Below are 24,838 nucleotides of genomic sequence, written 5' to 3'. Positions count from 1 at the left end.
ATTTCACATTCTTACAACAACATAGCTTGTCACAACATCAATACACAGCCTTAGTATAAGGCCTACAAGTTGTGCATTGATATATCCATGTTCTTGGTTCAGTCTTTATGCATAGCCTATTAAAGTTAGAGTTCATCACCAATGGGGCTACAAACGTGTTATGTCCGTGTATGTGAAGTTATATCTGTGTGTTGCGAGCACATGCATGCGCGTGCATGCACGTCCCCGTGTGGGCCGCTGGTTGGTGAAAATGCCAGGGCCGTTTTTTAATCCCAGTCCGTCACTGGTTGGCACACATGCACAACACCACTTTAATAATAAATAACTCAAAACAAGGGATCATTTGTTGACATTGAATGTATACATTTTGTAGCTGAGTTCCCAAGCTTTCAGTTAATCACAATTTGACCATTTCAACGCATTGTAAGACGGAGAAATATAACCGAGAGTGAAAAGTGTTCCAACCAGCCCCGGTCTCCCCTAAGCCCAGTGGATGGACGCTGCATGGACCGACCTCTCTGATGCAGGACTCCAGCTCTGATACCCAGTGTTTTTTCCTCACTTCTCCTGCCCAAGACCAGTTACAGAGGGATGTGGAACGATTGTGGCAGATCGACATATTCCCATATTCTAAGAATCCTAAAACTGTTATCAGGTCCAAGCAGGATCAGCAAGCCCATGAGTGCCTAGAACAACAAACGGACCGCCATGAAATTAATGGAATACAGAGATATGCCACTCCTTTGCTCAGAGCCAAAAATGCCCCCTTAATGCATGCACCTCCTGAAGCAATCCTGTCAACTAGTGTTGCACGGTGTATCGATACTAAAAAGGTATCGCGATGCCTTCATGCAAAAAACTATACGATTTCAGAAGTTTTTAGAATCGATACTTTATTAAAATAATAACGTTCTGTGTCTGTGTGAACTGCTGCTCTCACTGCTCCCGTGGATAAAACAAAAGGTGCAGTGAAATCTGTAACTATTTCGGATACATCGCGAATAGTGAAGGCAAGCCATCAGGTACACAAAGTCATTTGAAAGCAGTAGGCTACGCATGGAACTTGGCTAAACACCTCGCAGACATAGGCCTATCCCATCATTTTTAAAGAGTTCAAAGAACGACAGGTTAACGAATATGCTATAGAAAACACGACTACATGGTTAGTGCCAAGTTCTTCTCTTATGTTTTAGTCTAGCCTAAGTGAAATGAGCATGGTTCTCTGGGATAAAGCAAACCTTCCTTCATCAATGAATTTTGACGAGACATAACGACCTGTAATCATTTTGACGAGACATAACGAGCTGTAATCATAGGGTGCTAAAAGCGCAATGTTCACGCCAGAATAACATTACCATAACTTGTAAACTTAAAGACATGTTAATCTCTCAAAGTACGAAAGTCATTCAAAGCAGGAAATCAGTAGGAAATATGTGCTTGCTTTTTTGAAAGGCTGTTTAGATCCTCAGCACGGATCCTATCCTTAACTCATAATTACGAGATAGTTAGAACAAAGAAAAAAAAGACTTCGATAAACTGCACAACGCTATCGTTATAATTTAAAAACAGAACTTCAAAAGAGGTGATTAGTAGTAATTACTCAGTCAAGATATGTACAAGATATGTACAACCCATTTATTGGGGCAGCCGTGGCCTACTGGTTAGCACTCTGGACTTGTAACCGGAGGGTCGCCGGTTCGAGCCCACGGCTGAAGTGCCCTTGAGCAAGGCACCAAACCCCTCACTGCACCACTGCGCCGGTTTTAGTGTGTTTTTCACCTCACTGTGTGTTTCACTAATTCACAGATTGGGTTAAATGCAGAGAAATTTCCCTCGGATCAAGTATATATACACCTATGTTGAAATAGACAAGACAAGGCATCTCCTCAATGGGTTTATGTAATCAGAGGCTGATTTACTAATTCATTACGCATAATTCCTTTTCTTGAGCTTCTTCATTCCATGTGAGTGAAAGGTTGTTAATCGCCATGACCGCCATTTACATGCATTTGGAACTTTATTTAAATCAGCAAGTCAGCGTTTCTCCTGAATGGGCACATACACGGGTGTTGTGGGATTCAATGTAACGAGAGAGAGAGAGAGAGAGAGAGAGAGAGAGAGAGACGAGAAGAAAGAGCAATGAATACAGAAGTGCACTGTCAGTTAACGGGAAGGAACTGACTGAATTGTGCATTTTGTGCATCAGGCATTGCTCTTGTTACAAGAACTGCTCTGGCAATCAGGGGTGGACGCTAAGGTGCATTATGGAAAACCTTTACGCAATGCAACTTGACTTGATCTGAAAAAAATAAAATTGTTTGACTCACTTTGACGCCTTTATCCAAACAAGTATGAGCGCCGATTGCACGGGTTATTACAATACGGAAAAGGAGTTTGTGAACGCATCCACGTGCCCTAAGCCGGGCAACGACGCGAGAGCTGTGTTCTGCTGTGGCTTCAGCGACTACAAGTATTGCTGTGATGATCCTAACAGCTTTTTCCCGTACGAGTATGGATATATGTGGTGGCTAAGGTAAGGACGTGCGAAGAATGGCTGTTTGTGCCATTGTTTTGCAGGTAAAGAGCAACATCCACATGTTGTGCTACCTTAGAGTGACGTCTTGGGCACTCCGCTATTTTACTCTGTTGGAGAAAATCATATTAACCTAAATGGGAGACCCTATGTAGCCAAAATCAAGCTTTTTCTATGTTGCACTAAATGGTTGTCTGGAAAAGCATGTCGCCTGTCAGCTGTACTGGTTGTGAGATTAAATATTGTCTAACCCCCACTCCAACTCCACTGGCAATCCCTTGGAAACTAACTTGACTTTTTATCAGCTAAACTAGCTGGGTAGCACAAATGCAACACTGTTTCAAATGGCAAGGGTGGATTTACCACCCAACCTTCCAACAGGTATATATTTTTAAGTCCTGTCAGTTAAATATTCTGACAGACAAGTTGCTGTTTGGTAGAATAATGAAATGTAACGGTAGGTAGTACCTCTAAATAGCTCAGTGACTAGTTTAATTTTGAAATGTCTTGAAATCATTATATCTGCTTAATGCTTAATTAATGAATTGTTTAATTTAATAGGTGTATGGGTGAGGCATCAAATTTGGAGTTTATTTTTGGTGTGAAGTGGCTGTTCTGGATACTTTCTTTTGATAACTTTGCTTTTCCACTATGAAAGCTAAGCTCATCTTTTCTTTCATTTGCTTTTTACTCTCTACTCTTCTAATCAAAGACACTTGAGTCATCATTCCCTTTTGGTAACACATGAGCCAAGGCGTTTTTGTCCTCTGTCTCTATGGTATTGTGTGATGTGGAAGCATGTTTGACATATTTCCCCACTTTGGTGTGGAGCTTCAAGCCTGGTCTAGAGCAATAAGCACTTTGCAGAGGTTAGTGGGGTTCATGAGAAGACTTATGTGACCTATTGTAAACCTATTTCCCCTCTGTGTCCCCAGTGGGCTTTCCAACATCCACATTCGCAGTTGTAAACAGCTGGGAGGTATAATTGGACAGTTAGTCACTTGGTCTGCATGGATGGTATTCATCAATACATGGCAATACAAGGCAATGCAAGATACATAGCCTAACTGGGAAATAAACCGTCACACACTGCACAATCTGGGTAATTGTAGGCAAAGGGCATTAGCTGGGTAGTAGAGTGCATTTTGGGTAATGGAACCTTAAGTAGCATCTTAATATCATCTCGCTGCTTGCGTTGCATGGATACAAAGACATACAAAGGTACTTTTCCATTATGTGTGCTATAACTTGCACGCTTAGGCAAGTATGGTAATGGCAGCAGGAGGGCAGCAGTGTTGGGAACGTTACTTTAAAAAAGTAATTATAGTTACTCACTACTTCTTATAAAAAGTAACTGAGTTAGTAACTGAATTACTCTATGATAAGAGTAACTCATTACCAGGGAAAGTAACTATTTGCGTTACTGTTACAAAAAAAAAAGTTGCTATATGTCAAAGATTTTGGATTTTTTGAGCAGTTTTGAGCAGCCAGTTGAAATGAGTATAACAGACAGGTGTTTGTAGGCTACATAACTTTCAATATTTATTAGATAGATAGATAGATAGATAGATAGATAGATAGATACTTTATTGATCCCCAAGGGGAAATTCAAGATATTGCACATCGACAGACCTATGGTTGACTTCAGCCTGTGTCATAGGTTTTTGTTGTGAGGCAGAAAGATCTAGCTTTTGCTGCTTAAAGGACTTTGCTCCGAGTCCTTCTTTGCTAGTGGATGGCGAGCTATCATCTGTGGTGGAGGTATCGGTGTTTTTGGCCACTATCTTTAGATACGTGTGTGAGGCTTCATTAAATTAGAGTTGCTTACAACGGATGTCGACAAAGTCTTCGCTCCTCGACATAATGCACTGAAAAAAATGACATGCAAGAATTACTTAATTTTATTTAGGTAACCATTTGCACTCAATTTAATTTAGCTACATCCAGCCATATAGATTTAGTTGAATTTGCTTAATATTTTCTTGCAATTAAAGCTAAACTAAATAGAGTAGTTACAACTAAATCAAGCCAAGCAAACTCCAATCAAATATTTTGAGTAAAAATTAGTATTAGGTAACCATTTGCACACAATTTAATTTAGCTACATCCAGCCATATAGATTTAGTTGAATTTGCTTAATATTCTCTAATGCAAGAATTACTTAATTTTTTTTAGGTAACCATTTGCACTCAATTTAATTTAGCTACATCCAGCCATATAGATTTAGTTGAATTTGCTTAATATTCTCTAATGCAAGAATTACTTAATTTTTTTTAGGTAACCATTTGCACTCAATTTAATTTAGCTACATCCAGCCATATATATTTAGTTGAATTTGCTTAATATTTGTATATAATTTCATTGGTAAAAATTAAGTTAAACTTCAAATTCAGGTTAAATAGTATTAACTTAAATCTCAAACAGAAATGGTATAACTGTCTTTATTAAAACAAATGTTCAACACAGAAACACACATATGAACACACATTGGGACCCTTTGCTTTAAAAAATAATAATTTTCCCGCTCTCAAACCAAAGCAAAAGCAAAGGCAGTAGTGCCAAAGAGAGAGAGTGTGTGCACCAAAAGAGAGAAAGAAAGATTCAATAAATGGTTGTGAACCTTTGACCAAAGCCAAACACCTTACCAGTGAGTGATTGTGTGTTTGTGTGTGCGTGCGTGCGTGTGTAAGTAAATGTGCTGAGATAGAATGAGAGAAAGAAAGTGAAAGAAAGAATGAGAGAGACAGTGAGAAAGAAAGAATGAGAGAAAGACAGTGAGAAAGAAAGAATGAGAGAAAGACAGTGAGAAAGAAAGGTTCACAACCATTTATTGAATCTTTCAAATCAAATCAATCATGACTGTGGCCCACTTGCCCATCTAATGATTTGGTTCTGAAGATTGAGAACCTTGGGTAGGAGCTTATCACCATCCATCTGAATGACAACTTTTTGCATGAATTTGTAATAGTATTGAAGAGTTCAACATTGATTCAATGTGTATATGACCCCTAGCTTCACCAAAGTCCTTTTAGGCAAGTCCCTGCACTCGGCAGCCATAATGCAATGCTTTTTTGGCACTCATCGGGCATCCTATTTGGCAGAAATGCGCGTGCGCAAGGCTTCACGACACCAACCTTACTCCAGCACAGAGTTCACAACACATGATTGGAGGATTTTTTGAGTGCTGTGTCTCCTCATTAGAAAGTCTCTGGCTTCACTGCACAGCCTTGTGCAACAGACCAAGGTTCCTCCAAAATGATGCCTCCATCCACAACGATGCCGATGTCCTCATGTTCCAAGGGGTGGTTTTCTCTTGACACCTCCTTGCCATGGATATCCTGTACAAAATTTAAAAAGCTGCTTTAGGATGACGCTTGAGAAAAGGTACGAGCTGGGAGCTGGCTTAAAGGTTTTTGGCATAAAAATGCAATTTTTATTGCAATTTCAACATGCCCTTGGTTAGTGTTACTTACCATGTACATGTATGAGAGAATCATCATCTTCACCAAAATAAAGGCACGGGGTCTTGATGGCTGCCTCCCTCCTCAGATGTACAGTCTCTGTCTGTTCAGATACAGGGATATTAATTATTTTGTGAAAATACAATTAATACTCTAAATAATAATAACCTCTATTTATAAAGCACTTTTAATACGGAAGATTCAGTTCAGAGTACTTTGCAACAGATAACAGGCATTTGGCAAGCATTTCTTTCCCCTGTATTGGTTGAAACACACCCCATAATCACGTCCCAACGAAGCAGCACAAGACTTAAATTCTGACAGGAATTGAGTATAACGACATCAGGCTAATAAGTGAGTGTACCAGTTGGGGAAGGAACAATGTGAGCAACGGGAAAATGAGTGAGTGGGTAAATGTATGATGACTCATGTAGTCGTATCAACCCTGAGGAGTCCAGTTATAGTTAGACACAAAATTATAATGCCTCTATCTGTCGCTATGTTGTAATAAGGAACATAAGAGCAGTGTGTGAGTAGGGTGACTATAACTGATGGCAGTTGCAAATAGCAGAAACAGATCCAATGTGATCATTGTATGTAATATGTAAGAGAAGTAAACAATAATAGTAATACAAACTTACACCTTGCAAAATCCTCAAATGTTTGGTCATTTTATGTCCTTTAAACCTTCTTCTGGAACTTATGACCTTCTTCTTCTGGAAAACGGCGGTAACTGGACATCCAAGGTTACGCATCTTTGACCTGTAGCTTGCCTGAATACCCAAGCATCACAGGCATTTCCTGATCCAGTCATCAAGCAAGGACATTTCTCAATACCTGTAACTAAAGAGGATAGAAACACATTTATAATATAAATATAAAGTATACATTTATGAAATATACTTATTTAATACATACACAAATGGTACTAGTTAATCAAACGATTTTGACACTTCATTTAATTGACATTTGACACATTATCTTACAATCTACCAACAATAGCTACACAGCCCTGCTTGTTGGTCTGACTGTCCCCTTGAAGGGAAAACATTTCGAATTTCAACACCATGGAACAAATAAAATGTTCAACCAATATCTGCTTAACAGGTGCGTAGCATCAGCCTGTCCAGATCTTGCACTGCTGTTGAGTTTGAGAAATGCCACCACCACCACCATGCATATTCAGCGCTGGCGATGACATTATTGAGAAAATAGTGGTACTCCATTACTGACAGAATAAATAAACACGTTTCTAAACCTAGCGTAAATGTGGCTTTTGCCCAACATTGTCCGAGTTATGACCTGACCTAATCACTCACAAAACATGCGTCCTATTTCTTTCCTTTTTACATGTACCTTGGCCTGCATTCTGAGTCTCCAAACAAATGTATTTTGCAAACTCGGCATTGCTCAAGTTAAGTGTCAGTTGACTCCACAGGGGTCGGTGAAAACGTGTTTGGTCTGCTGCATAACGTGTTCGGTTAGCTAACTAGCAACGTTAAGGTCAACCATATTTCAGGCAAGATCTGTGTTCCAATTCAGTTAGCAGCTAATGTTAATTTGGTCCACTATGTAAACTTGGGTCCACTGAGTTTCAACGACCTAAATTGTCTAACATTAAGGTATATATTCATTTTGAAGTTATTCAATCAATTACGTCGAGGAGGTAATAAAAGTAAACTTTAAGATGAACTTGTTAGCCCAGTTAACATTATATTGGAGTAGAACTGCTAGGTAAAGTTAACTTTAGCTAGCTTGCTAGACGATTTCTTAAATATTCAAGAAAACAGCTCTATCGTGTCAAATAAGGCAATTAAAGACACTCCAAATTTCTAATGGTAAACTGACTGTCAAATGACGTTTAATAATATACCACTTACCGTTAAGTCAAAAGCGAAGATTTCAAGTGCAGATCTCTTCAAGCCAACGGAACCGTTTGCAAAATGGAGGACAATCATCTTTTGGCAGCCAAATAAACGCATGCGCAGCACCGCCTCTGAAGCAAACCCCTTTTTTTCTTGCAGATATTACTTAACTGAAATTAGTTTTTTGGAAAACACAAACAAATCTGAAGCAAACCCCTTTTTTTCTTGCAGATATTACTTATCTGAAATGAGTTTTTGCAAAACACAAACAAATTGAGTATATAAATACAGTTTCATTTAAGAAAAAATTACTACATGTCAAAATCACTTTTTTCAGTGTGTACACATTACATGCAGGTTCTTGCCTTGATGAATTTGAAGTAGTGCTTTTATCTCCACCTTGAAAAGGCCAACTTTTCGGATCGCTATCATGAAACATGACTCTGCCTTAGCCAATCATAATCGCTTACGTCGTTATTAACCCACCTCACTAGCTGTGAGCCAGGATGCGTTCGGATTACAGTTTATTCAATCAATGCATAGTAACGCACCGCATTTAACGTCCAGTAACGTTAACGGCATTGTAACGATGGGAAAAGTAATTAGTTAGATTACCCCGTTAGTGAAAAAATAACGTCGTTACCTAACGCCGTTCTTTTAAACGGCGTTATTCCAAAAACTGGAGGGCAGTTGAAACAGCTTACATCTTTTCAGAGATAACCTGCAGAAAGTTGATCCTAAAAGTGCTATTTTATTTTGTCCGGGACAGAGAAATGAAAAATGAGCTGTTGTGAAAAAGGAATAACACAGAGCAAGGTTGAGCATTAGAATACTGTCAGTGACTGTTAGGCTAGCAGTACTTACTGTAGGCTTACTGTACCAAAAATGAACCTAACTTTGACTTCTGTATGACACTGAGTACAGAATCATGATTTTTGTGTACCGTTACACCATTAGCATCCTGTCCTTTTCTAAACAATAGTTGCTGTCAGAGAAAGACAGGAGATAATTTCAGCAATTTGCCTCTCATTTATGTTGATATAGAAGTGACAGAACTGTCCATGGTACTTAAATCTGCCATTTGTTCTCTCTTTCTCTCTCTCTCTCTTCCCTTATGCTCCTCAGTGTTGGGGCACTGGTGGGCTTGTCAATAGCAGCAGTGGTTCTTCTGGCCTTCGTCATCACCGTGTGTGTGCTCTGTTATCTCTTCATCGCCACTAAGCCTCGGGGACTGGACAACGGGCTGCCGCTGCATGCTCCAGGTACATGCTTGCATCAGTCCGGCATCTCACACGAACCCTGCAGGGCTTCTTTCTCCCAGCGGTGCAGGGCAAGATCAATAGAGGACGGTAACATTACTTATTACCTTTGCAGGCTAAATTAGCCCCATGACTGGTATTCAGAGTGAAATGGTGTACAAATAGTACACAGTGAAACTGCATTTGTTAAAGATCCAGTTGGCCTCTGTCAGCCCTCTCAATTTTGTTAAAAATGTACTAACGGAACACATTTCAAGATCATGTTGGTTGAAAGCAATGGAGGAGACTTAAATAAGGGGAGCTTAATGGCCCTGGGAAACGGAGAGCAATTTGATTCAATTCAATTAATTTTCATTTATATAGCGTCTCATGATATAAGAATACACCACATCCACACTGCATTACAGAGCCTAGCTTGAACATGGACCTTGATTCCTCTAAACCAAGCACTAAGATGAGGCAATCAGGGGCAAAGAACTCCCTTGTAGTAAGAAACCTTGTCCTGATCCACAGCTGCTAGCAGTGTCTTCAGTATAAGCCAGCGTGGGGCTGGACTCCATCACATAGCCAAAGGCAGATTTGTTCCTACATGACCATGAAAACCCACCCGTGGGAGAGGAGGCCCTGAATGTCATCAGACTTTTACAGCATAACCGGTTCTTACTCTGTCACAACAGCTTGTTAACTCCTAAAGCCCAAAGAAAAAATGTGACATTTTTATATAAAAGTGTTGAATTGCTCGCTTGGCAGTGATCTTGGACCCTTTGAATGTTTTGCACTCTTACATTTGTTTGCTCTTAGGAAGGCCCTGAGGTAAATAAACAACATTGACACACTGTATAGTTTTTTTTACAAAGCACTTTACAAAGCACACTCCGTTCATACATTTGTTACTAAAGGTTACTAAAGTACCTGAATCGGTTCTTTACAAAGACCCAAGACAAGTGGTAAGTGCTAGATTCAGCATGTCCACTTGTTAGTAGTGCTAGGAGAGAAGGTACTCTCAAATCAATTTGTGCTTTTCCCAGTCAGGGGAGAGTGAAGTTGCAAGGCTGGTTCTCCGTAGACGGATAGGGTAAAGCTGCGATATCTCAAGAAGCTAATGTTAGTTTACAAGGTTACTGTTGAATGAGGACATATGCAACAGAATTAACCTATTTGTCCCGGTCAGTTGACAAAAATTAGAAGATGCCCACTCATTGATATTTAAACGATTCTTCCTTTAACTATGATGCTAACTTGCAAATGACACAGGCTAACCTTATGTGCAACATGCGCAATACCTCAAACTCTGTGGGCAGGGCACATTCAGGCTGGCTTCTGGGCTAGGTTGAAACACATTCCACAATCAAATCCAAATGGTATGTTACCAGGCTCAAATTTTGATAATAAATCGAGCCTGGCTATGCCAGGCAACTTTATATCTTTACATTTCTTAAGATCAATATTGATACACGTTGTTGAGCAAATTGTGCCATGTGTGGCTCATTCCCTTTCTGTCTGTCTGTCTGTCTGCCTGTCATCAACCCTCTACTGCACAGAGTTGCCCTCAGGCATCGGAAAGTTTTTCTTAAGCCCTAAATGTTTCTTTAAATAATTGCAATCAATCAGAATAGTCAAAAAGTATCAAAGAACAGTCCAATAAGGTGTGGGAGTCACTATCCAGCATCATTTGAAGGTGGGATGTCCTTTTCTACAACATGGTCCCAGGAGCACATGGTGTGAGAAGAAGGTAAGCTTATTTACCTTAGTAATCTTATTTAAATTGACATTAACGGTAAAAAGTAAAGTAAATGTATACATGCATGTATGAAGGTGTAGAAAAGCTTTATTGTCATGGTTTAATGTTTTTGTTTTTATTTTTCATGTTATGAAATTAGGTTTTTCTTTTCGTTGCCTCAGCACAACATTGTGCGATAAAGGGGTCGTTTTTACAGGATGTTTTTGTTGTCAATGTGATTTGATGTCACACATTATCACATGAATTTATGCACAATATAAACCCTTGGTACAGTACATTTGAATTAATTTTTATTAAATATCACTTTTTTAAAACACATTTTAACAGATAAATGGATATAAGATTGTTATATTGAAGACAAACGGAGGATCGATATGTTAGACAAATTGTAAAAGAATACAAAATAGGGGTCAAATGTCATACTGTTATTCTTGCTGTGTTTTCATTTCCATTGAAAACTTACTTTCTCTATATTTATTGTTTTATAGACACTCAAGATGTCATCACAGAGGATGAGGATGAAGATGAAACTCTGCCTGAAGATGACAGTAGTTCTCCCCAAACCCTTTGGTGTAAAACATGTTACCCATCAGCTGGTAAAATTATTTATGGTCCAATCACCACAGGGGTGCCCCAGGGCTCAGTGCTGGGGCCACTTCTCTTTGGTGTTTATACCATCTCACTGGGTCCAATTATCACACGACTTCTCATACCACTGCTATACAGATATCTGTCAGATATCTGACAAGAAGGGAAGGTGCAGAGTTCCTGGGAACACAGCATCACCCAAAGGGGTGTGTAAAAAGTGGCACACAACAAAGAACTGCTTTTTGAAATTTAACACGAACATGCAGTGTGTGACACGACACAATGCATTATGTAGGCCGAGATCAAATCTAACATGTAAATATGTTTCAAGTGATTTTAACTGTTGATTTGATTGATTTATAAACATTTGTAAAGGATTTTTGATTGTGTACACTCTTGAACTCTTGAAGTCTTATGATCTGTAAATCCACAATTTGCTATTTGATTCTGTATCATTGTCACACAATGTTGTCCTTAGGCATCAAAGTAATATTTCAGGTGGGGCGGGGGGGGGTCCAAACAATAAATATCAATATCCCAAATGAACCAATAAACGATGGGTTATTTGTATCATGGATCATCAAAATCTGTGCAGTAGAGGGTCGACTGAAGACAGTGGAAAATGAAAGAATAAAATGCATCAATGTCTTCTGAATATCAAAATCATTACATTTTGTACATCATAGACCACAGTATTATCATGTCATTTTAAATCAATCTCAGCTGATCTTGAAATTCAAATGTTCTCTTCTATTTTGGTATATAGCTTTCAGTATCCTGCATGTATCAGTGAGTAACTCTAGCTTTTCGGGATGTCAGCACTGGCTGCACTTGGCTTATCTTGAAAGCACAGATGATTATGTCTCACTCTATGCCTTTGAAGTTGCTGTGCTGTGAGATATAGCCAAGTCTACACTTAGAAGTTGGATGGTACTCTGAGTCAAGCTTCCCCAATAGCAGACATCATTTGCAAAACACCACCATTTCACCATTTTTTTTCTTGAAAACAAAAGGGAAGTCTCAGACAAAAGCACCACAATCATTGATGTTTATATGACTTCCATAGCCAAATGTTCATTAACAATGTTTGTGAAGAAGCTTGATAAAATAATTCACTCCAAATCAGTTGTTTGTTTATGGTGCAGAAGTGCCATAGGATATATCATTTCCAGACTCTGACACACAGTTAATGTTTTTTTTGTTTTGTTTGTGTGGCTGACTACATAGTATAACTGCATGTAGTAGTAGTAGTAGTATGTTATTTGTTGCTAATTAGTCCACACCTCTATAAATAGCCTCCTCAAGGGGTTAGATTAATATTTACTTAGCTCTTAGAAGTCTGTCTGTCTAAAGTCTGTCTGTTAGCTTAGCTATATGCTTCTGTATGCTCTGAAATGAGTATGAGCGATGGACATAGAAAGAAGCGGCAACACACATTAGCGTGTGTCAAGTCATATAAGTGTTCAAGTATACTGTCCTGCATTTGGGGGTTCCATGTTCCATATGTGTTGTGCATGCATTACTTGAAAAGAACTAGCTCCAGTTATGTATGAACAGTGAAGGTAACGAACTCTTAAAAATGTGAAAAACGTGAACTTGAAGAAGTAAAAATTATAGCAATAGGCCTATGAACTATGAAAATTGAACAACTTGAAGCTACATCTATCAAGTGTAAACATGCGAACAAAACTTGGGAACTAAACGTGCATTACGAATATAATCAGTGGGAGCCCTGTACTTGTTTCCCTGCAACAAAAATGTTCCATCTGCACTGTAAAAATTATAAGATCCTGGAGGAACTTTTAGGGGTTCTTCAATTTGAAACTGTGGGGGAACCTCAAAAGGTTCTTCGAAGAACCTTCAAAGAAAGGTTCTTTGAAGAACCTTTTCAAAGGTTGCTTGAGGAACCTTTTGAAGTTCATTACAGAACCTTCATTATTATTAACCTTTATTATTATTATTATTATTATTATTATTAGAATGTATTAACCTTTATTGTTATTATTATTTTTATTATTAGAATGTGGGATAAATGTATGAAACAACAGATGTATTTAAGCAAGAATTTAATCAAAAGCGTCAAAGCATGTCAATGGCAAAATATTAGGAATACTGTACATGAAAGGATGGACAGATAGATACATAAATAAATATATAAATAAACAAATAATACACAGGCTACATAGATGAAGGCATGAATGAAAACATCTATTAAACAATGCTATTAACAAGAACACAATTAACTTCCTAATCTAAATGAAATAGTCAATAAATGATTGATTGAACTATTGAGTATTTAATTTAGAGTATGAAATTTGACATCCGAAATACGGCAATGGGGATTTTTTTCTTTTGTCTTAATATCACACATAGACTGTAAAAACAACAATGTCTTGTTCACGGCCTTTGGGTATTCCATATTGAAAATTAAATAAACTGCTAGCAATGCTCCAATGCCCATCAACACATCTTCTGGTGTTACGACGTCTTGTCCGTCCATGCAAAGTGTAATGGTGGTGTCTTCCTCAAAGGGGTTGCCTCTCATGTATAGGGTAGGTGTGGGTGTCTTGGATATCTGAAAAGTACAGAATAACAGTATTTAGAATGGGGATTGGTGATATTCAAGCCCATTGGCAGGGGAAGTTTCTAACAGTGTCAAATGACTGGTACTCTTACCTTATCCACAACGTATGAGCCTGTCAGGATTGTCCCCAAACAGATATGGCCGCTCTGCTGCAAAGAGTCCTGAATTTGAACAATATACTGGATAAGTCTTATAGCAGTAATAACATACTTGTAATTCCATACAGTTTTATAGCAGTAATGACATGAAGTGTAAATCAAACTTCTTAATACCTTTGTATTTGTAGGTTGTCTCCTCACAGGCCTGATTTAGTGCAGATTGGTACTTAGGTCAATGTTATGCAGGTGCTGAATTTCAGAGAAAACCTTTAAAAAGATAAGAACAAATTACATGTTTGCTTGGCAGAAGAACATCTGAAAAATAATTTGCAGTGAACTAAATGCCAAATGTTAACTCACAGTTCAAATGTGGTGTAAAGCTGGGTATTCAGTAAGGATTTCCTGTGTGGAGTGGCGTTGAATAAATGCCACTCTGTCACTGATTGTTCTCCTTATTCTGTTTTCAATCGTATTTAGATCAGGGTTTACTTTTTAACACTCCTCCTTCATTTTTGTCTCATTGTCCTGTAAATGTTACATTCAATTTAAAGTAAAGGTCAATTTGGTTAAAGAAATGTAATAAGTAGTAATATATGGTGTTTAATCATCATCTGAAAACTTACATTGGATTTGGATACGCTTTCATCACCAAGAACATCTACAACCTGTCAGTGTAAAAAGATCATCAGTGAACATATGCACACGCACGCACGAACACACACACACACACACACACACACACACACACACACCATACCTGAACTACAGTGTTTGCATCCTGGGTAGCAGGTATCTGTGTGAATAGAAAAAAAATAAGTGTGGTTTCCCTCACATTGGATTGAGTTTTGTCCTGGAATCAAAGTAAACTGCAATAAGGATCACAGTGAAGTGTAATTCTGAAAGCTTCTGCTTGAGATACAGATGCATTTTGCTTTGTGAGGAAAAGGTGACTTGCCTGTGATGAATTTTGCCTTTTCCCATACTTTGCTCGATGGTATCCAATTTCAGGAAGGCTCAGTGGGATTCTTTCCTTCTTGAATTTGTTTTTAGCATTCCCAACCAACTATAATATGAAAGGTTATATAAACCAATTAGCCTAAAGGAAAATTCAAATGCAATGGCCTGGTTTATACAGGTGTTAAGCAACACACCAACAGAAGTGAAGAGTGTCATAGGCATACATGATTCAATTGCATCTGTAAGTGAGCAGACTACAACAACCTGAATACCCCTGACAGGAATATCCCATCCCATTATCCCTACTTGTTAGGTGCCCTAAAAAAGGACCCTCACTACAGCCAGTAGGCCTAACTGTATGTTTATTACTTTAATAATCTACTTACATGCATATCCTGGTCCTGTGCGATCCTGGAGGAAAGGGTGCTTAGATACAGCAGCAGCACAAAGGTCATGATACTGGATACCTTTGAAATTAAACATAGAGATGGAGTAGCCTATATTTTAAATGACTTAATGATTGAAATGACTGGTTGTTGTTTTGCGTGAATGCAAATGAAGAACAGTAAGTAAAGCTGTAGGCTACCTCATGCTACACACTTACCACATAGAAATTGAATCAAATAGGACCTGTATAATCTGTGTGCAGCAGTATGAACGTCAGGACTTCCTCCATTAATGTTAGCTTTCATTTCAGGAGAGTTGGAAACACGGGAAGTTGAAAAGTCCGTGCTGAAGGAGTAAAATAGACAGAATATTTGGCTAACATTCAGTTTAAGCATAGCATACAAGCCAAGGCATAATGCTATCTTATAACTTAAAAAAACTAACGGTAGGCTAAATAAGGCTGCTAAGCTCTAACGTTAACAAAAAGTTAAGGTTAACGTTCACGAACGGTGACACGTTGATCTTACCTTTAGTTGTATGCTATAGCCTATAATGAGGTCATGGTTAAAACGTCTCGTTTCCATTTAATATGTAGAATATGTATAATTTAAGGTATAGTTTCTGACAAACGTCAACATTAAAAAAGCTTGAGATAGGGCTGTCAAAATGTTGCACTCACCTCCTGTAGTAACGTTGACTCAACTGTCAAATTCTGTTGCCATTTTTAAAGAAGATTCCACACGCACGTCATCGCCTCGAGCAACACCTGTGCGCCCATGGAGTTATCCGACCGTGTTCTGCTGCTATTTTGGCATAGGCAGTAGGCTAGACTATGCTCGTCTAGTTTTTCAAAATAGTTAATTACACACAATTAACAAAACACCACACAAGTAGCTGAATGCTTCAGATCTTTTGCGCAATTAAACACTAAGGCGATTACTCATCAAAACTCTTATTTTGTTGTCATAGCCTATCATAGGCCTAGCATCATATTATCTGATTAGGTTAGCCTATGTTTTGAATCAGTTAGGCCTAGGCTACACAGCAATATAGGCCTGTAAAAGATAAATTCAAGAAAATTATTCTTTCTCAGCTGGAGATCCTCCAGGAACCTTGATTAAATTGGGTTCTTTGAGGAACCTCCTTTCATACTGAAAAATCGTTAAGGTTCTTGCAGAGACCTCTAAGAGCATCAAGGCACGTTTGAGTTCTCAGAAGAGCCCCTGGGTTCTTGGAGTAACATTGAGGTTCTTCAAGGAACTATCCAATTTTTACAGTGTGGGAGTGATGGAAGACAGTGACACCCTCAGTGTGTTTGAAATGTCCAGTCGATTGCGCAATTTGGTCTTAGTTGCAGTCATTGCAGAAAACCCGGCCTCGCATAGATACGTGGTGGAAAATGATAGCAACGTTTTCAGCGCTTTTACGGCTATCTCGGGATATTCTGCTTTGGTTTTGATCCAAAAACCCGCCAGAGAGGTTTTCTCATACACACTCTTAAGACCACTGTCATTTGCAATTTCGATCAACTGCTCTTCCTCCTGCGCTGACAAGTTAGGACTATTCTGGATATTGACAAATGGGTTGCGGACCCACTCATTGGTTTGCCGTGGATCTTTGGAGGATGGGAAGCCTAACGCTCAAACTCATTTGAAAGCGCAACAAGGTGATTGCGCACCAGCTGCGAGAGAAAGGGCCCTGCCTCAGTCTCTCCCAAAACCCCCACTACTGTTTGGAACATATCAAATACACCCCGTTCCCATTCGCCCCCACAAATCAAACTTGGCTAAATACAGTAACTTTATCTGCCAGTTTAAAGACAGTCGTCATTCTCCCCTGGAGGTCATTAAGCAACCCGGTTGAGGTCATTAAGCAACCCGAATATGCCACACAGGTGCAGCTAACGGTGACTTTTTTTTCTGTAAGAAATATCCGCAGCGGCTCTCGCAACTCAAACACTCTGACCAGTGCTAAAGCTTGTTTTTTGTTGCTCATTCTAGCAGTTTAGCTAACTTCGTGTGACACTACCGTTCGCCAAGAACTGATCAAGTGAAGTGAGCTGACCTGAGGCTGCGCAGCGCTGAAGGCAATATGTAAAGTGTTGAAGGCGGGACAGACAGACATGCAAACATGCGTGCAATCAAACAACTATATAGGCCTATGCCATGTAAAAACGTGACATTTTTGCGAATTAAATTTAGTTTAGTTTGCATGCTTTTTTTTTTTAAACTCATGTTGTACGGCCCGGTTAGGAATGTCCCACGGCCCGGTACCCCCTGTCGGTGTTGTGTAGGCCTACTGTGTATCTCTTTTTCTTCGCCGCTGGCCCTGACTTTGATTGTAGGCCTATATCCTCGTGTGTCTCGCGCCCCATTTTATCAAACCAAATCGAACCGAATTTTTTTTTTTTTTTACTAGGCTACCCTCTCCAATCTGTTGCCTACCCGCATGCACTCAGTCTCTTGGACATGCTTGCTGCGCGTGGCCGGTAGTAGTTAGGTGGTGCTGATGGTTAAGGTAAACTTTCGTTTCGCAGGTCTGCATTACAACCCATCAAATAAGCACATGCCTGCCTCCGACAGCAGGATACAATCAAGATAACTTAAGAAAAATAGTAGGATTGCAGGAGCGGAAAGTAGGTTTTATTGAAAGTGAAACTAGGGAATACTTTAAAAAAATAGAAGTGCCTTTGCACCAAAAAAACTGGACATTTGGTGTCCCGGGAAAGATTATAAATTTTCCGGGACAGACATTAAAAAAAGATAACAATCCCGGGAAAACCAGAACGTGTGGTAACCCTACATGCAGCACTTCAACTCCAGTGGTAGGTATTGATTCAATTGGAGATATCCACAGAGAGACAGTGGTAACAAAGTGTTGCAGCGTCTCTACCATATTATGGTTGAAGTGCCCATGGAGGCCCGGGTTCAAATCCGACCCATAGTTATTTCCCACCCTGTCTCACTCTCCCACTTGCTCCCTATCACTCTTCACTGTCTTATCTTAATAAAGCTGTTGTTCTCTGGGCAGAGTAGACATGAAAGCCAGTTAGCAGATCATGAGTTCGGCGAACCTTCAAAAGCGAGAGATCCTCCATCGCTAGTGTGAAAATCTTTCAATCCTCCATCGGTAGTGTGAAAATCTTTCAGACCTCCAGACCAGCTAGCATGACAGCTCAGCAACGGCTCGGTTGACATTAGGAACAAGTTCCCACAGAGGCAAGACACCCGTGTCTTCAAGTCCCGAGTGATCTCTCTCTGAACAGACATTGGATGGGCAGCTCTGAATCCGCAGCAGTTAGACTTCAGTAAGGCAGAGATTGTTCACACCAACGCAGTGCAGCCAAGACTTCCCTTACAGAAATTTCAGGTTTCTGGCGAATAGTTGCCGCAAATTTTCGGCTAGGTCATGGGCCTGGAAATCCAGACCCAAATCTAGAACAAATTAGGGTCTGGCTATGAATAATGGAAATGGGCCAACTCGTATGAAGGTATATTGGGTGCAAAAGTGGCGAGCACATTTAACTGCAGATTTTGCATGTGCACACTAAAGTCGTAAATGTGTAACAGTAAAGTTGAAGTTGTACATATTTTTTTATATCTTGTTAACACAAAATAGGGGCTACGGGTTCACAAATCCTTTTTACAGGTACACAAATCCTTTTTACAGGTACACAAATCCTATCCTGTGAGTCACAACTTTCAAGAGTCACGCACTCGACACTTTTGCTCCAATCGTTGCAGCGCAGTAGGTGCGAAACACATTTGCACATCCGTGTTTCATAATCTGAGAACATGCACAACATTCGTGCATTTGTAAACCCAAATGTGAACTAATGCATCCGAAGTTGTGCATTTGTGAAATAATTTCTCATTAATAAAATTCTACAGATCGCTTTGATTTTCTTGCACGACTACAAGTCAATTGATACAAGTGCTCGAATCTGCTTCTACGAGTGACGAGTGACTTTTGCTCCTGGCTAGGTGATATAATAGGTGCAAAAAGATTTGTATGTGTGCACGTCGAGCAATCGATCGAGAAAACAAGGCGGCCGGATCTGGATCCTGGATCACGCTCAGACTACCATTGCCTGCTCATAAAGTAAGTAACCTCAGCATGTTTCCTTATCAATGAAGGACACACGATTTATAGTTTTTCTTTGCACAAAGCGAGGAAAAAAATGTTGCGGTGTGCGGTGTTAAGTCGACCTTATTATTCATAATGTCTGCACAGCAAACAATTGCTAACTTGCCTTGCACTATCCAATAGTCTTCGTGCAAGATACAAGTCAGCTGTTCGAAAATTGCAGAACGATTGTGTCAGATTGTGTGTCCTAACGATTTTGGACGGGCAGTGTTATATTTCTGTACTTCTAAACTAGTTATTTATCTAGCGATAGCTAGCTTGATCTGGCACTGGAGGATTTAGCAAGCAGGTAAACTAAGCTAAACATAGCTGTCATGATAATGTAAACCAACAAACAAGATAACTTTCTTCATATTATTATCATGTTACTTACCTTATGAGCAGGCAATGGTAGTCTGAGCGCGATCCAGATCCGGCCGCCTTGTTTTCTCGATCGATTCGCTCGACGTGCACACATACAAATCGTTTTGCTCCTATTATATCACCTAGCCAGGAGCAAAAGTATCGTCACTCGTAGAAGAAGATTCGAGCACTTGTATCAATTGACTTGTAGTCGTGCAAGAAAATCAAAGCGATGTGTAGAATTTTATTAATGAGAAATTATTTCACAGATGCACAACTTCGGATGCATTAGTTCACATTTGGGTTTACAAATGCACGAATGTTGTGCATGTTCTCAGATTATGAAACACGGATGTGCAAATGTGTTTCGCACCTACTGCGCTGCAACGATTGGAGCAAAAGTGTCGAGTGCGTGACTCTTGAAAGTTGTGACTCACAGGATAGGATTTGTGTACCTGTAAAAAGGATTTGTGTACCTGTAAAAAGGATTTGTGAACCCGTAGCCCCTATTTTGTGTTAACAAGATATAAAAAAATATGTACAACTTCAACTTTACTGTTACACATTTACGACTTTAGTGTGCACATGCAAAATCTGCAGTTAAATGTGCTCGCCACTTTTGCACCCAATATACCTTCATAAACTCGAGGGGCGGCACCAAGCATCCATTTAAAAATATCACTGCATGTAATTGGATAACACTACGACCAATCAGAATTATACATAGGGTGACGTAGCCAGAGCGATGGAAACAAATTTGTTTTGGTGAATAGTTTGACTGACCAGCGGAGCTAACTGGTAGATTAGATTCTTGCAAAGGAAAGATTTAAGCGCCATCTCCTGTTCCTCTTTTAGAGAAAAAGCCAAGTCTAACTCGTTCATTGTAGTGGCAAAAGCCATTTCAAACAACTGGTTCATCCGTAGCCATCTTGCAATGTTCACTGACAGATTCAGGATTTAGACGTCACAGCGATGTCGTCATCTGTTTAGCTTGCCTCTGGCCTGCCTATATCAGATACACTGATGTGATTGGCGCAGCTCAGCTCTAACGGATTAGGTTTGTCACCAGAAGTTCACTGGAAGTGTGGTGGCAAATCACTGGCGAACACATTTGCCACTAGTGGCAAACTTCTCATTGCTGCCAGAACTTTTCTGGAAGTTTGCCTCTAGCGGCCAACATTGGCAAACTTCTGGTAATATTTTTTAGTGAACTCATTTGTTTCCCACAAATCACCCACAAGTTTGCTGCAAATCTGCTGCAAATATAAGGGTTCGCACTCCAATGGAGGTTAACGTTAAAATGATCCAGACCGATACTACGATAGGCTTATACTATCAACACCAGGAGAGAATGCACTACAGTTGACACCCACGCAAAACATCTAACTTAAAGAGTACAAAACAAATAATAAAACACATTAAATTATGAAAAATCAAACAAAAACAAAGTGCGTGCCCATAATCTAGTGACTATATAATAATAATAATAATAATTATAATAATAATAATGATAATAATAATAATCTTTATTTGTATAGCACCTTTCTATATGGATTCGTGGAGGCTAGGCAGGGTGCACCATGATCTTGTTTTGTCTGAGGTGGAAATAATGGATGATTCAGTGTTGTGGCCCACAGACAGACACATTGTGTACACAATTGTGTATTTATTTACTTATCTATTTTATTTTATTTTGTCTTATTTTATTATTCTTTAGCTAATAAGCTATGTACAGCACTTTGGTCTGTGTGAGCTGTGGTTAAATGTGCTCTAAAAATACTTACTTACATGACTATAACCCCCCACCCCACCCCCAGCTCACACACACACAGAGCTACTCACCCACACAACCCCCCCACCCACCCACACACACACACACACATACACACATACAAATAGGCCTACATACACAAATGAGGGATGAATATGAAACAGCTATCTGTGCATGAGATTAAAGGAGAAACTTTGCAATTATAATGCTCTCTCACTATAATGAGACAACTAATTATTGTTTCATTGTAAACAGGCCAGGTGATCAGACAAAATATTCCCTTGTCAGAAGCTATAAATTAGGGACGTGCAGTTTAATTAGCTAGCAGTCAGATCTAAATAGAGTTGATTATTGTTATTAAAATTGATATTGCATTACCACTGCTGCCAAGACCTCAAATTGAAAACCCTGTTTGCAACACTGGGCAGTTTTGTCTGCAGGGTGAAAGTTCAGTAAGAATGGGTTTGCTGGTGCATGAGAAGGAAGCCCAAAAGAATTACTTTAGCAGATAGCAATACACCTCTCCTTGACTCTTCCCAAGATTGAGGTGGTGAGGGTTGAAGATTATTTTCTGCCCTGATGCAGGTGCATGCTATTAGTGCCTCAATCGAAACCAATCTTTACCCTATTTGCAATTATTCCCCTCCTTCAATGTACTATCTGTCAGTATAGTTTGTGAGAGATTGTTAGTTTTGGTCTTTGTCTCTTGCAGTAGGTTCTGAGCCAGGCCCGCAGGAGGGTTCGAGCCAGGCTGCTCCCCCGGCGGGTCCCCAGGGGTTCCGCAAGCATTTTTTCCGCAGCAAATTGGACTGTGACAACCAGCCGCCGGACCCGGACCGCCTCTTTCAGCGATGCTTCATGGCCACCGTGACCACCATCAACGTTGAGGGACCCGCATAGAGAGATGCTGGGGCAAAGACATTGCTCATCTCCCCAGCCTGCTAGAATCAGCCACCAGCCTCCTGAGCCAACCAGAAGCTTGGCAACATCTGTCCAAAATCAGGATTCTCTCTGTCATTTCTCTGTCCTTATTCCCTCACACCCCACATGCAACAGGGTTGCACTCACATGCACTGTTTGTAAGCCACCCAAGAACAGAAGTGTACTGCTCAGTCACAGCATATTCTGTTGTTTCACTTCAGTGAAAAACATCTGGGAAAGAAAAAGTCTAATCAAAACATCTGTGAACAATCCTGCCTATTGCAACATGAAGAAGTGGTTGCCGGTTAATTAGCACCCAGACAGTGCCTTTCATAAAGAACAACATAAATCTACATTCTCAGTTATATGTGTTTAGTCAATTATGCCATGAAAAGTTTTTGACCAGTGACTTTCAAATTTTTGGTGCAAAATGCCAATTGATTACATTCTGAACTTGTATGCACTGATAGTTTAGAGCAGCAAAGCATCAAGTGGTTGCTGCCAATTGCTATTGTTCTGTATTGTTTACGCTGATGAGCATCTGATGGTATATGGAGTAATGGAGTAAGTAGTCCCTTTAGTGTGGTGCTCTGGGGCTCTGGGATACCGCTGTGAGTATCTGTGCATGTCTAAGATTAGCCCTTTCTCCATCGGATGCACTACTCGATGTGTCGGTAAAGACACTGCGGACTCCTATCTCTCGTTTCAGTATCTGTATCTTTTTACTACAGTATGTCTTTGCCTTAGCAAAGCAGCAGTCTTTGTTGTCTTTCAAGGCTAGTCAAACTTTTTAAATCATTGTTGTTGGCTTATGAAGAGTTCTTCTGTCCCTGTTGTTTATTGTTTTCTATGTATGTGTGTGTGAGTGTATTTGTATATGTATGTCCATGGTTACCTGCAAGTGCCAAAGCAATGCTGACATGCTCCTGTGTTCTGTGCCAACAGGCTAGTCACACATAATTGCATTGCTTATGTGACTCCTCTCTCGGGTAGCCTGAGTTGTCTCCGAATGCAGCACTGTGACGGATCAGAGGATTTCCTTTGTGGTCTCTTGTAAAACAAAAAAGATTTAGGCCTTCTATCAGTTTACAGTTCAAAGCCAAAAGCAAGGAATGTCATTCCATTCACTTGTAATTAAAGATATTGTTAAAGGAGGAATTATGACTAATGCTTTAAAGCTATTTTCTCTCTGAATGTGGTAGCCTCTTAGCCTAGAAATCTAGACGCGCCCCTAGCGGCAACAAATTACATGTGTTGTAACACGCTCTGGAAATTCACAATTTCGTCGCCGTTTTAAAAAAAAAGTAGTCCAGTATTTCTTTCGAAATTGAAATGAAGTTGTATGGACTGGACTATGTTTTTTTTTTTTTTTTTTGAAACGGCGACGAAATTGTGAATTTCCAGAGCATGTTACAACACACTCAGCAATAAGACTCCTACGGACTTTCCCCTGAAGAGACAGCAAAGATGGCAACATTTCCGGAAAGGTACTGGCTTGATGAAATTCATTCTGGACTCTCTATTCCACCACATAAAGACCTCGGGATATTCGGTTTGGCTTTAGGGACCCTCTACTCACTACCACGTAAGTGTTATGTTGTTTGGAACTGTAGAAGAGGTATAAAAATAGCGTTTTGTAGCGGCGCAATTGAAATGCCCCGCTCACTTCCAGGCTACGAGTTGTGACTGAAAACGGTACAATCGAACTTTCTCAAAACACATCCGAATGACATGATTTTGATGTCAACTCAACGTATGCACCCCCAATCATCCGTAAATCGATCTAAAGTGCATTTTACTCCGGATAATTCCTTTAAGCTTTTATTAAGTTGGCAAATGTTTGAACTAGCCAACTAGCTCCGCTGGTGGGAAACGCATGGGACTCATTGCGCTGCCGCTGTCCTATTGCGTGCAGAGGGAATTTGAAAGACAACTGATTATCCCGCCCCTCGGACGGAGCACTGTGAACGGTGAGTGCCCAGACCCTACATTTTAATGTGGGTCTGGCTCGTCAGGCTAGTAGCCTCTCACATTTTCTACAAAATGGGAAGGGTTCTATTCATGCTCTATTACTCTTCTCATACAGAGGTTTTGACCAATGCTACCGTGTGCCATACGAATCATTTCAAATATTCAAACAGATGGTGTTATTCAGATATTATTTGGTTATTCACACTACCAACAC

At 39.8% G+C, this 24,838-nt stretch overlaps 1 protein-coding gene and 1 long non-coding RNA gene across 3 annotated transcripts; one reads left to right on the top strand and one right to left on the bottom strand.

The window, feature by feature from the left end:
- Positions 1-2,256: 2,256 nt before the first annotated feature.
- On the top strand, positions 2,257-23,721 carry LOC143116901 (protein shisa-like-2A). The gene is made up of 3 exons (XM_076278266.1): positions 2,257-2,533; positions 8,985-9,121; positions 22,445-23,721. Exons 1-3 carry the CDS (start codon positions 2,352-2,354, stop codon positions 22,630-22,632), a joined length of 507 nt encoding a protein of 168 aa, XP_076134381.1. The 5' UTR covers positions 2,257-2,351; the 3' UTR covers positions 22,633-23,721.
- Positions 5,435-8,017, bottom strand: LOC143116902 (uncharacterized). 2 transcript variants are annotated; one of them, XR_012985941.1, is made up of 4 exons: positions 7,875-8,017; positions 6,636-6,837; positions 6,007-6,097; positions 5,435-5,871 (listed from the first exon to the last, which is right to left on the bottom strand). It is a non-coding gene; the product is annotated as an uncharacterized LOC143116902 (long non-coding RNA). The 2 variants fall into 2 exon arrangements; XR_012985940.1 differs by lacking the exon at positions 7,875-8,017 and having other exon boundaries at positions 6,636-7,543.
- Positions 23,722-24,838: the final 1,117 nt, after the last annotated feature.

The sequence above is a fragment of the Alosa pseudoharengus genome, unplaced genomic scaffold, assembly GCF_046254945.1.
Source record: "Alosa pseudoharengus isolate Yale_2024_CS ecotype anadromous, Long Island Sound unplaced genomic scaffold, YU_APseudo_1.1 YU_APseudo_1.1_scf_11, whole genome shotgun sequence".
NCBI classification, from domain to species: domain Eukaryota; kingdom Metazoa; phylum Chordata; class Actinopteri; order Clupeiformes; family Clupeidae; genus Alosa; species Alosa pseudoharengus.
Note: the sequence above shows the minus strand (reverse complement) of the source record. Positions and strands in the feature narration are given on the sequence as shown.